Genomic DNA, 13,573 nt, shown 5'->3' with positions numbered 1-13,573 from the left:
ACCAATAGAGAAGATGATGACTGGAACTGAGCTTCCTTCAACCACTGTTTCCACTCTCGTCTCAAATGCACAGCTTCCTCATGTGATGGAAGGTCTAATAGTCAAAGCCACCTTTTCTGATGATACATTGAGGTGTCATGAAAGGGGAAGGAGAGAAAATTAAATTCACTTAACCCCTCTTTATACACATTAAAGTGTTTACTTCTACTAGACGACAGTACAGAATCAGCTAATTACCCTGATCCACTTGAGAACTGTAGGTCATCTGCCGGAGCACAAAGACATAAGGGCCACACAAGTCCCGGAACAGCACTTAATTGGAGACCACCGTCTGAGCTACTTGGTTTCTGAGCTATGAGCGTTTAAAAGATGGGCCACAGCAGAGGAGAAACTGAAGCCTATAACTGTTTAAGGCAACAGACTGAGAAAAGCTTGGCTAGCTTAGAAAAGTGGGCTCAAAATGAGCTGGAGGCTGTTGTAAAAAACAAAAGGGAAAAATTGCTAGCCAGAAAACACAGAAGGGGCAAATTTACCCTTAACCAGCAATCTTTCGATGATTAAACCCTCAAGTTTTGTTACAGTAGAATATCCTTTAGCACAGTAACCGTACTGTTTGTTTCCCTTTTAAGCTCTAAGATTTACCCTGGATAACAGAAAAATACACTGCATAATAGGGGGGAAAGGAAGCACAGTACACAAAGGTGAATCTACAATGACCTGACTTTCATCATAGCTGCAATTCGCTGTGCTGTATACCGTTACAAAGGAGGTGATCTTGTTTTTGCAACAAATTAATTAATGATTTGTGAGTAGCGTGTCAACAAACTCTCATATCATAATAGAAGAGAAGCTCTGCTTACTAGAGAGGAAATTCAGAACTGGCCTCATTACACTAGAAAAGGAATGCTTAGACAACTAAGAAGAATCCTGTTTATTTTGTTTAACCAAGAGCTCAGAAGCATTCATGAAATAAACATATGCAGCATTCCTGTACCATGACCAGTGAAATATACATGGATTGCACAACTGAGGAGGGAACTTGGCATGTCTTCCAATGCCTAGGAGCAACAGAAGAGAATTAACACAGTGGGGGCAGGGAGGTAGTCTACTTGCATAACCTTGTTTTTAAACCATGTCAGAAAATGAGCAAAGCGAAGGATAGGTATTCTTTTTAAGCAATGTGTATTTAAAGTAGTGCCTTTTACTGGGATTACACTTATGGCGAGTGGCAGGAGGGGGGCACATTTTATATTTCTACTTTAAAGAAAGACTGTAGCGATTAGTTTTGGCTCAACCCATCCCAGAAACAGAGGCTAGCCAGAAAACTGGATCCAGATTTCAATTTCCTCAAAGTTTAAATACAAAATATCTTCAATGATCAGCAGAAGTGGCAAGGAAAGTTAAGGAGAGACAAGCAGCAGCGGAATGGATTTGTCTTTTTCAGTGTATCAAGTCTAACAGCCTCCCCCTCCTTAGCTTAAAAGGGGTGACGACACTGATAAACTTAGTGCCTGCTGTACCATTGCTTTTTGTGACCTTGGTGTGCTTTTACTGCTGGAAAGCTAGTCCCCCGGTATACTGTAGCTGGTGGAGACACAGAAATGATGCATGCTGCTGTCAGAAGTTACCAGATAGCATTCTGTCTCAGCAAAAACTGTGACCTCCAGAAGCCACAGTGAAACTGGATTAACCTGTGACTGAGGTCAGACATATTTCATGGAAATATGCAGTTTCCCTGAAAAGAACATGTATGTGACACCAGCCTGTCTTCTCTTTGGAATGCTGGATGCCTTGGCACCTGCCTTAAAAGGGTTAATGGAAAACTTTAAAACGACTACTGTCAGAGAGAGACAAAGGGGGTGAGGTAATATCCTTTACTGGACCAACTTCTGTTGGTGACAGAGAGAAGCTTTCGAGATTACACAGAGCTCTTCTTCAGCTCTGCATTAGCTTAAAAGCTTGTCTCTCACAACAACAACAGAAGTTGGTCCAATAAAAGATATGATCTCACCCATCTTGCCTCGCTAACATCCTGGGACCACCATGGCTACAACAACACAGCATAAAATCAGTGGAGTCATACTGGGTTTTGCTCACTCTTGTCCCTTTTGGCAGGTATTGACCATTCCACACATCAAGTAACTTACTTTCTTTCATTTAACTTTTTTTCTTTTGGCACACTTAAATTAGCAGAGTTTTATTTTACTCCATCTTCAACCTAACAAAGTCTTTATAAGTGGTTTCCATGTTTTTAATCATTCCCTCTGGAGATGGCGTTTGGACTTGGGTCAGGTTTAGGTGGAGGGAAGGGGTCAGATACGAGGCTGATGAAAGAGTCAAACTGGACAGCACCAAAATCTCACAAACTGTTCTTGCAACATTTCCAATATCCGGTTTTGAAATCTCAGAGGGCTGACTGTTGTTGCAAACTGGAAAATTTGGATCCCACTTGAATCCAAACCCTGGTAGGTCATAGCGGGGCAAGGTTAAAAGCCAGAAATGAATATGAACTCTTTCCTCTGAAATTCAAAGGAATTCAGAGTCAAGATTCTAGTTTTGTCCATTTCTATTCCCATTGTTCAGGTTTTCTTCCCAAGTGACAGCAAGATGCTGAGCAGCTCACATATGGATTCAAACCCAAAATAACATCTATCTGCTCCATGGAAATATTAAAGTTGGGCATCATGGAACATTTTCAAATTGAGTTTCTTTATTATTATTAATTTGGCAGTTGCACTGTTTTGTCATATTATTATTATGATATAGTACTTTCTAGTTGAGGATCTCGAAGTGTGTTACCAGCATAAATTATTTAGTTCAGTGTTTCTCAATCTTTTTTCATTTGTGGACACCTAAAAATTTTTGAATGGAGATGGGGACCCCTTTGGAAATCTTAGATATAGTTTGCAGACCCCTAGGGGTCCACAGACCACAGGATGAGAACCACTGATTTAACTCATATGACTTCTGTGAGATATTATACAGGTAAACTGAGGCAAAGAAAAATGAAGTGACTTGTCTAAGATTATATTGTAAGTCAGTGGCACAGGTGAGATGTAGAATTCAGAAAATCTTGACTGCCAGTTCCCTGCCTTAACCACTAACTTAAAATAAACCAACTATACCCTGGCTGACAACTTTCAAACCAAACGACAACCCAATGTGATTCAAAATGGCAAAAGATATTGAACTCCCAACATCCGTATTTCTAATGAAAGAGCCACCTCAGTCTTACTGCCCAGGTAAACCACAGCCAAAATTATATAAAATAAAAGGCTTGAATAGAGACTGGGAGTGGATGGGTCATTACACAAAGTAAAACTATTTCCCCATGTTTATTTCGCCCCCACCCCACCCCCACTGTTCCTCAGATGTTCTTGTCAACTGCTGGTAATGGTCCACCTTGATTATCAATACAAAAGGTTTTCTCTCCCCCTCCACCCCCGGCTCTCCTGCTGGTATTAGCTCATCTTAAGTGATCACTCTCCTTACAGTGTGTATGGTAACACCCATTGTTTCATGTTCTCTGTGTATATAAATCTCCCCACTGTATTTTCCACTGAATGCATCCAATGAAGTGAGCTGTAGCTCACGAAAGCTTATGCTCAAATAAATTGGTTAGTCTCTAAGGTGCCACAAGTCCTCCTTTTCTTTTTGCGAATACAGACTAACACAACTGCTACTCTGAAACCTTATTTATTATATGTGAACCAGTTATAACAAAGAAAAGTTCATAATTATACAGCCCAATAATAACGCTAAGGTTTAATAACGCTTAAAGATACTCACATTTTGGATTTATAATGCTGAAAGACATTATTCTTTATTCTTTGGCACCAAGAAACACAATTTTCCACAGTATTCACTCAATTCTTAACCATCTACCTGTGACGTGTGTTAAAATGACCGTTTAAGATGTATCAACTCGTGATAGCTCTGCTCTACGTGAATTTCCAGCTATGCGACCTTGATGTATATTCGAGTTAGGTGTCACTAGCACTGCAGCTCTTGCCGTTGGCGGATGTGTTTCATTGTGGCTGAGTTATTGCTTATCTAAATTGCTGAGTGGGTCATCTTGACCCTACGTTGCAAACTGGAAAAAAAATTTGCTAAAATATTATTTATTTTTGCAGTAAATAAAAGATTTGACATATTAATAAATTCTCAGAAATGCAGAGAAATTAATTATAATTCATATTCCCTCCGTACGCACACCGGAATTGAAATAATGACATCTTCGTTATTTTATTTGTATTTTTTTCATCTTTTTCATTTTTTTCATTTGATTTTTTTCCTCGAATTTGGCGCCCCATTTTACTTGGCACCCTAGGCAACCGCCTAGTTCGCTTATATGGACGGGCCGCCCTTACCTCCGACTCAGCCAGACACCAAAATATATTTAATAGTAAAATGCAAAGTTTCAGAAATTCACCTTGGGCTTCACGATTTTGCCTTTACATGTCTCACCTAGCACAACTTTGCCTATCATAGCACAGTAAGGTATTTTCCTCTATTTAGAGAATCAAAGATGTATAATCTGTAAAACACCTTCTAGGAAGTAACACCCTACATGAATCACAAGTGAAATATGACATTCGGGTGTAAAATATCAATTGGGAAACTTGGTATTTGCATTTCCTTTATCAGATCTATATCCCCCTCCAAGACACTGTCACAACATTTGTTTTATTTTCAAATTCTGATTCTTTTACTACAATTTGAAAAAACAACTGATTTCAGTTGTGCAAAAGGGGTACATATAGCCTCTTTGAATACGATAAAATAATTACATTACTTATTAAAATTACAGTTAAAACTTTTACACATACCTCCCTCAAACAACAAAATTTGTCAGTCATTACATCTTTTAAAAACACCTATAATTTTACTGCTATCCAGTTAAGTCTTTTATTAGCACACAAAACGCATCTTCCTCTAGAAAGAAAGGATGATCTTGAGGTCCAGGAACTGAACTGGGCCTCAGGAGATCAGGATTCAATTCTTAGCTCTTCCAGACGTCCAGTGTGATCTTGGAAAAGTCACCTAATCTCTCTGTGCCTCAGTTCCCCATCTATAAAATGGGGATAATATTTTCTTTATTTCACTGTCTTGTTTAGTTAGCGTATAAACTCCTCGGGGCAGAGGCTGTCTCTTACTACGTTTGTACAGTGTCTAACACAATGTGTCTACCTGATCTGGGTTTGGAATTCTAAGTGTTACTGTAATACGGATACTAATATTATAAGATGTAATACTAAAATAACCTCTGTTTTTTATTTCACTTCCCCCATACTTCTATTTATAACCTTCACTGTCTAAATAGTGTCTATGCTTTCCCACTTCGCACTGGAATAATATGGAAGAATTGGAACAATTACTATGACATTTTTGCTACTGGGTATTTATCAACTTGAAAAAAATGAATGATAGTTTCCACTGCAAAATTTGACCTGTGATTAACCTTTCCACTGAGAGTTTACCACATGTAACTCAACTGTCTAATCTGTAAATTCCTGCAGGTAGGTTTCATGTTGACTTATGTGTTGTATACCACTGAGCAGTCTATTGGTGCTCAGTAAATAACTCCTGAATAGGTACGGGGAAGTCATTTTCAAGTTTCTACCAGTGAACAAGATGGAATCAAAAATTTGTTTTACATTTCATTTCCCTAACCCTACAAAATATGGGCACAGTTTACATTACATGAACAACATACCGATGATAGGCTTCCCGACGGTACTTTTTCAGAGCATGCCCATCCATGTTCGCAGGAAGATCTGCTGCATTCTGGAGCCTGTCACTCCATGAGGTTGTCATTTTTAAATGGTCACTTAATTCTGGAAGAGAAAAGAGAAATTTGCTTAACCTGCAACATGTTTCACAAGAGTATTGTACAGCTGTTTTCTGATTACAAAAGGATCTTACAGTACTAAGAAAATTTGACAAGATGCCTGCTGTAACTTGTGTTTATAGGTCAAACTTGTAAAAGAAGTGACTGGCGATGTCTAAACACTAAGAAGTGTTTGCACTTCCAATCACATGAATCCCAGAAAACATACTTTTGCTCTGGATGCCATCACCAAACACAAACTAAAAAGATCAGGCCCAGTATCTGCTCCAAATGTCTTTGAAATACCAATTTAACTTTACCATATATAGCATCTTTCATACAAACTGCACCCCAAAATGTTTCCCCAGAGTTAAATAATGCGATTTCAGATGTAAATAATAAATATTATCCGATGGGGAGAGAAGCTAAGACATACGGGGAAGGGAGAAAACAGATGTTTTCAGCTGAGATTTCAAATGAGATGTAGAATCAATAAAGCAGAGAGATGCAGTGTGGCTATTCCAGATGGCTGGAATTCCAGAGGTTTTCATAGGTGTGTTTAGAGACATAGGCCTTGTTTCTGCTGCTAAAAAAAAAAAAAAATCAGAATTGTTTTACCTCAAGGTAGCTAACGCATGAACTATCACGGTAAAAAATACACAGAAGACAAGGCACTGTAGTTTTACAGAGAGGTAAATGAGGTGAGGTCAACCACAGGTGGGGGTCTAGTGCTGATCTTGCCTAGAAGTTTTACCTTGTGTTTATACCTTGGGATAGCTCACACACTTTAGTTACCCCAAGGTACAAATACACATTTTAGCAGTGAAGACAAGGCCACAGGAAAGAGGGGCACTGTGCAAGCAGAGGGAATGGGGAGAGGAGTAGAAAGAAATGACTGTAATAATTTACACTGGTATCATTTTTCAGCTTCACTCAGGTAATATATGAGGCACATTTGCAATGTATGCAATATTAATGAGTCTAATATTAACCATCTCAACTCTCCGGTAAAGTAGGTATTTACTGCCCTCCTTTTACAAATGGGAAGCTAACGCACAGAGAAGTTAAATGACTTTCACAAGGTCACAAACAGGGGTGATCATCAGTTAGGTTACACCAAATCTATAGTTTTAAAACTGAAGAGAACAGTTCTGAATGTTAATCTGTGGGTGTGTGTTTTGTATCTAGATTTTACTGATGGCCATGAAAAAACGATATAAAAATCAAACCATGGACAATTTGGCTACAAAAATATGTCCCACACTCAGCACTTTGTGACGACTTTCCAGTTACTAAAAAACAAGATTTAACAAGTAAATCTTGCACCACATCCTGAACCCTGTGAGATTCAGGCTTTGGCAGACAGCCTGAGGAAAGGCATTCCAGAGCTGAGAGCTCTCTACCAAGAATTCCCTGCTACACACCCAGGAGGTCAAACTCCGAGGAACAGACAGCAGGAACATTCCAGCCAACTGCAACTTCCACAACAAGGTACACAGGGGGAAAATGTTTCTGCAATAGCCCATTTCCAGGCCATTTAGGGCTTTATAAATAATTACCAACAACTTAAATTCCACCCAAAGACAAATGGATGGCAGTGCAGAACACAGGGCATTCAATTACCAACCTGGTCTGCTTAAAGGGCAAGGCACTCTGCACTAGCTGAAGCTGAGTAATCACAAGTACTGAATACTCATAAGCAGATAGCATTGCATGTCTTGGGCTCCTAGGCACCATGGTAATAGAAATAATAAACAATAATAATAATTGCAGTAGTCCAGGAAGGAGGAGACAAAAAGCAAACATATCTGTGGAGAGAAAGGAAGGATCGCAAACTCCAGGTCAGCTGATGTTTAGAAGGTGCTCTGGGACCTTAGGAGTAGTGATGGATCAAATTTAGACCCCAAGACTGCAAACCACAAAGACTAAGACGACATGCCCATCAATTCTTCAAGGGGCTTCAACATACCTAACCTATCAGCATGACCTCTGTCTTTCCTGGATTAATCTTAAAACAGTTATCTTACATCTATGGATTAGGACTCGGAGTGAAATAAATATGCCCACTAAGTTGTACTGACCACTTAAAAAGATCCCATATCCACAGGGGCTCTGTGGAAGCAATGTCATAAAGGAGAGCATTGGATTCTTTTTCCAAGTGAGGGCAGTCTGAATCCATCAACCTGCCAACCATTCTGATCATTTACATTTGTCTACCTTTTCAGATGTCTCCACCACAGCACAAAGACATAAGAGACAACGTGCCACAATCGAAGTCAGAAGACTTTTTCCATTACTTTAGCCTCATCTTGTCACTTCATCTGCTGCTTGCCATTTTTGTGCCACACTGAAAAAAGATGATGATACAGTGGAAAGGTGCATCTGAGTAGGAGTGCATCACAAAGGCCAGCAATGCCATGGTCCAACAGTTGGACAGTATCATTCCGAAAAGAATTCCGGAACACAGTGGATCCATTTGTTTCTCAGATGGTGGGACTATTTTAATTGATCACCTTTAATCGCATCCTTATATGAATGAGAAACCAATGGAGTTGTCTGAGGTCCTGGGAGATGTGTCTGATTTTGTAACATGTGAGAAAGCAGCCAGCATCATTCTGTGCATGTTTGAGTTTGAAAAGCTGAGATTTGGGGGAGCTACAGAAATCAGAGCTGCAACAGCCAAGGCAAAAGGAAATGAAGGCATAAAGTAGTATACATTCCATTAATTTAACTTTATTTAGATAATACTGCATGATAAAAAAACTACCAATGCAGCAATATTTGATAATCATGTAAACTCTACCAGGCACTTCACCAGGTAAGTAGGTATTGCTCATACAGCAATGTACACGCTTTGAGATAATATATTAGGAACATACAAAAGGCACAAGGATTGCAAATTTGTGGCCCCAATCCCGAAAGCCTTATTCACACAAGCAGCCCCACCTGACTTCAATGGAACTACTCTGGTAAATCAGAGTTGTAGATTCAGATTACCTGTGTGAATAAGAGTCAAAAGACGCCGCCCAAGGTTTTCATTTTTTTTCTTTTCTGAACATAAATCCCTCTTTAAATTGATGCCAAGGATAGTGACTAAAAATAAAATGAGCTAATCTGCTCCATCCATTTGTAAGTTACTGGGATAAATATCTAGCTGAGTGGGCAGCTGGCCAGTCAAGACTTTCAACTCTGAGCAAATGAAATATGATGCATCTTTCTTTAGTTACAAATCTATTTTTGAGATTAATCATCTGTAAATAGCGCCACAAAAAATAGAAACCTTTGCCTAGATAAGATGTTTTAGAAATATCTCCCTATGATTTATTACAATTGTAGCTCCTGCTAATCCAGTCATAATTAAGCACCTTAGTGTTTCTGATACAGAGCTCATTTCTGAGAGGTATTTAAAAAAAGCTTCCTGTGAAACTTTGACCCAGGCTAGCACATGACACACAAGAGTCAATGCAGAAGAACACGAACACAAATTTTGAAATAAACTGATTTCCCTCTTTGTTAGACCATACCTTATTTAGAGAATTACCCATGGAAAAGTTTTGCAAATGTTGGCATGCCACTGACATTTTCCCCTTCAGGGGGACTTTTACTGGCTATCTTTCATTCCTTCATTTTCTAGCAGATCATTAGAAATTTCTGCATCCCAGAGTAATATATATATTTATTTATTTATTTATTTGGCTTTGGTACACTGTCCTTGGTTCAGCTGATTTTGTTTTTAATACTTTGACCAAGTCAGTTCATAGGATTACATGCCAAAAAAGTATAAACAACAGCAGTGACAATCCCACTTTTATAGTACATTCTCAGAGAGTCTATAAACAGAAAACAAAACCAGCACTAAACCTCTGTGTTTCAATATACTCACAAGAAGTTTACCAAGCACTGTTCTGGGCTCGTGTGTTCAGTTTTAAAAGCCATAATATAATTGTTAATACTATTGTTAGGCATTCACACCATGGACAGAATAATAATACCTAACCTTGATTCTCTTGAGCACCTGGCATCTCAGGATCCCAAAGCCCTTTACAAACCTTAAGTATCATAACACCCTTCTGAGACAATTGGTGTTGTTATCCCCATTTCACAGGCTGGCGACCTTGGGGCACAGAGAGGTGAACCGCATGTCACTGAAGTTAACTGAGGTCATAAAGCAAGTCAACAGCAGAGGTGTCACCTGAATCCAGGAGTCCTGACTCCCGGTCCTCTGCACTAATCACTATATTGCACTCCCATTGTGGATGTTGTAATACCCAAAGTGGGGCTAAACACCTCTAATACACATTGTGTGACATTATAATGTGTGTTCAAGGATGTGTGAGATATTTTAATATGTATTCAAACATACACATATTCTGATTTTAATATTTAGCATTGGTTGTATTGTATGGAAGTTCAATGTCTGTTAAGAAAGTGCCAGATTGTATTAAATAAATACTCAAACTTCTACAGCTATGGAGTGCTGCTTGCCAGAATAATATTTAGATTGACTCAGTCTTAGCAGGTTCATTGACAAGGCATCTTTTAATCTCCACACAACTCTAGTGCTCCCTACTTTTCTTCCCAAACTCTGCACTGACCTTTTGTTATCCCTTCTGTTTCAACAGTGCTCCCAGCTTTCCCTACTTGTTTGTCAGCTTCTATCACCTCAGTCCCTTCAATGCAGAGTGTGGTATGACTACATTGAACTCATGCACACTGAAGTCCTCTTTAAAGGCCCACCTCTGCCGCATTACTCACTGTGACTCAAGGTAACATATATATTGGGTATGTCTACACACTGCAAACAGCCACAGCTGGCCTGTGTCAGCTGATGGGCGCTCAGGCTAAGGGGCTGTTTAATCACAGCATAGATGCTGCAGCCTGAGCCCAAATGTCTACACCGCAATTGAACAAACAGCCCCTCAGCTGAGCCCCTTAGCTCGAGTCAGCTGACATGGAACAGCCACTGGTGTTTAATTGCAATGTAGACATACCCAAAATGCCTATTGTTATTCCCTTCTCCCTAATTTCTCTCTCTAGATTGCTAGTTCCTTAGAGCAGGAACCACTATTTTTGAAAGTTTGGGGTGCACCTAACACAGGTGCTATTGTAAATAAATAAATAATGGTATTAGGACCACTATCACCTGGATCTTTCACCTTGTTGATGGTACCTATATTTTTTAAAATATGATAATAAAAATTAAAAACAAACTACCTCCCAAAGTATGACGGTCTAATAATGTCAGCACTGACTCATGCCAATGAAAACAACAAAATCTAAAAATGGGTCTGAAACTTATTTTTACCCATTCATTTTTGCCAAACAATACACAGTTGACCTGCCATTTGCACTAGAAAGAACTGCATGGATAAAAAATGGAGCTCCAATCCCCAGTCTCAATTTCACTGTTTTGGAAGGATTAAACTAATTCCCTTAACTCTTCATTTACACATTTCTTGGGGTTTTTTGTGCCAATTCAAATCATTCTCAGCTTATCAGACGCTAATTGTGTTTAGGTTTCAGAGTAACAGCCGTGTTAGTCTGTATTCGCAAAAAGAAAAGGAGTACTTGTGGCACCTTAGAGACTAACCAATTTATTTGAGCATAAGCTTTCGTGAGCTACAGCTCACTTCATCGTGGCACCTTAGAGACTAACCAATTTATTTGAGCATAAGCTTTCGTGAGCTACAGCTCACTTCATCGGATGCGATGAAGTGAGCTGTAGCTCACGAAAGCTTATGCTCAAATAAATTGGTTAGTCTCTAAGGTGCCACAAGTACTCCTTTTAATTTTGTTTAGTAGCCAATCACAAAATCATTTCTGAAGGGCGTTTTAATTACTGATACTTTTGAAAAAATAGAACATCAATTACTTTAAAACGCTAGCAATTTTGTGAAAGCCCACAATTTCCAAATGTAAGTAGAGAAGACTGTAAATGACCTAAACCTGAAGAACTCAGTGTAGCTCGAAAGCTTGTCTCTCTCACCAACAGAAGTTCATCCAGTAAAAGACTACCTCACTCACCTTTCTCTAAACCAGAAAATTGTTATTTTGTTATTTTCTCTGCCTTGTGCCTGGTGTAAATTCCTCATTTTAAATAATTTTACTCCTAAAGGGCTGCCTCTTTGAGAGCATTTTTTTATTCTTTTGATGACAGCAAATAAGATCCTCTTCCTGGAACAATAATTATTTTCATGGCATACAGGTAGCATAGTCTCAACTCACAGCGATTAGTTAATGTTTTTAGATGGCTCTGAGCACGAAAAGTGCAATATAACAGCTAAATAGTATTAACAGGCAGGAATTTGCTTTTGAATTCTTGTTCACACTAACTGAAGATGTGCATGAATTGAATTGAAAATATGCCCTGTAGTTTGTAAGTTATACTAAAAGATATGATTGGATTCATAACACTACACCTGTGCCCCATTAATTGCACTGGCTTCCCATCCATTTCTTGGTGTTATTTAAGATCTATAAAGACCTATGTGGTTTGGGGCGTGTCTGCTACAGGGCCTCTCTCTCTCCCTGTGCACCACTGCAATGGCTGAGACTGCTTAGCCAACAGTCCATAGGGAACTGGTCAAACATTTCTCAGTCATGCATTATATATTTGTTATAGCTTGGTTTACAGACTATAGTCTCTAGCGGGTTATTTCTGGATAGGTGTGGTAGTAGAGGGAAAAAGATGTTTACGGAGTCTATTATGGACAGTGATTTAATTTCTGGCCAAATATCCTCTGTGTAGTGCACACAGGTGCTATGGTATTGCTGCATAATTAACTATTACATTAATTAAACAAACCAGTTTTTGTTAACTTACATGTCTTTTCCAGACACGAGTACTGACACTCTTACGCAAAATATTATTAATTACTTGTATCACTATAGTCATGAACCAATACCCACTGTGCTAGGACTGTACAGACCCAGAACAAAAGACTGTTCCTGCCTCCAAGTGCTTACAATCTAAGTGTAAGAAAAGAGACAACACATGGAAATGGAGACAGACGGGGGAGTACAATGAAATAAGGAGACAACACTGATCAGCAGGACAGGCAATGGTCTCAGCACACCAGCAGCCTAACCCGTCACGTTTTTTTATTCATCATGGGAAAGGAGAGTTTTGAGGAGGGATTTGCAGGAAGATAATGAGGCGGCTTTGCAGATGTTTAAAAGGACCTCTTCCTAAGCTTGAGGAGCAACATGGGAGAAAGCATGAAGTTGCTTGTTTTAACATGTAACAGATGGGAGATGAAGGCTGGCTTCACTGACAGAGGCAGGAGTTGAGAGATGGGTGGAGGAGGAGAGGGTGTTGAAACATAAGCTTCTTGTCTTCACTTTTATGTGATAGAGAAGCAGGAGCCAGTGGATGGATGCAAAAAGAGGGGTGACATGGTCAAAGCTATAGGCTAAGAACATAATCTTTGCAGCCACATTCAGAATGGTTTGAGTGGGGCAAGACTGTATTTATCAAAGCTAGAGAAAAAGGCGCTGCAGCAATAGAGACGCACGATGATGAGAACGTGGACAACACTTTTAGCTGTGTGGATGGCTAAAAAAGGCCATATCAGAGAGGTTATGCAGAAACAATCACCAAGATCAAGACATAGCCTGAATGTGAGGACCTAGAGAGAGGTCCGAGTAAAAGATGACAAACAGGTTACACCTCTGAGTGACAGGCAGGACATTGGTGCCACAGTGATCAAAAAAGGAGGTGGGGGGAGAGCCTGTGGGAGGAAG

At 39.4% G+C, this 13,573-nt stretch overlaps 1 protein-coding gene across 2 annotated transcripts in view; it reads right to left on the bottom strand.

Annotated features, from left to right (window-relative positions):
* The window catches only part of NT5C2 (5'-nucleotidase, cytosolic II), a 78,279-nt gene that overhangs the window by 52,013 nt on the left and 12,693 nt on the right, over positions 1–13,573 (bottom strand). For both annotated transcript variants that reach the window (XM_074959429.1, XM_074959430.1), the window contains exon 2: positions 5,717–5,837. In XM_074959429.1, coding sequence (XP_074815530.1) covers positions 5,717–5,817 — 101 coding nt within the window. In that variant the 5' untranslated portion in view covers positions 5,818–5,837. The remainder of the gene's footprint in view (positions 1–5,716; positions 5,838–13,573) is intronic.

This window comes from Natator depressus, chromosome 7 (assembly GCF_965152275.1).
Source record: "Natator depressus isolate rNatDep1 chromosome 7, rNatDep2.hap1, whole genome shotgun sequence".
In the NCBI taxonomy this organism is placed as follows: domain Eukaryota; kingdom Metazoa; phylum Chordata; order Testudines; family Cheloniidae; genus Natator; species Natator depressus.
Note: the sequence above shows the minus strand (reverse complement) of the source record. Positions and strands in the feature narration are given on the sequence as shown.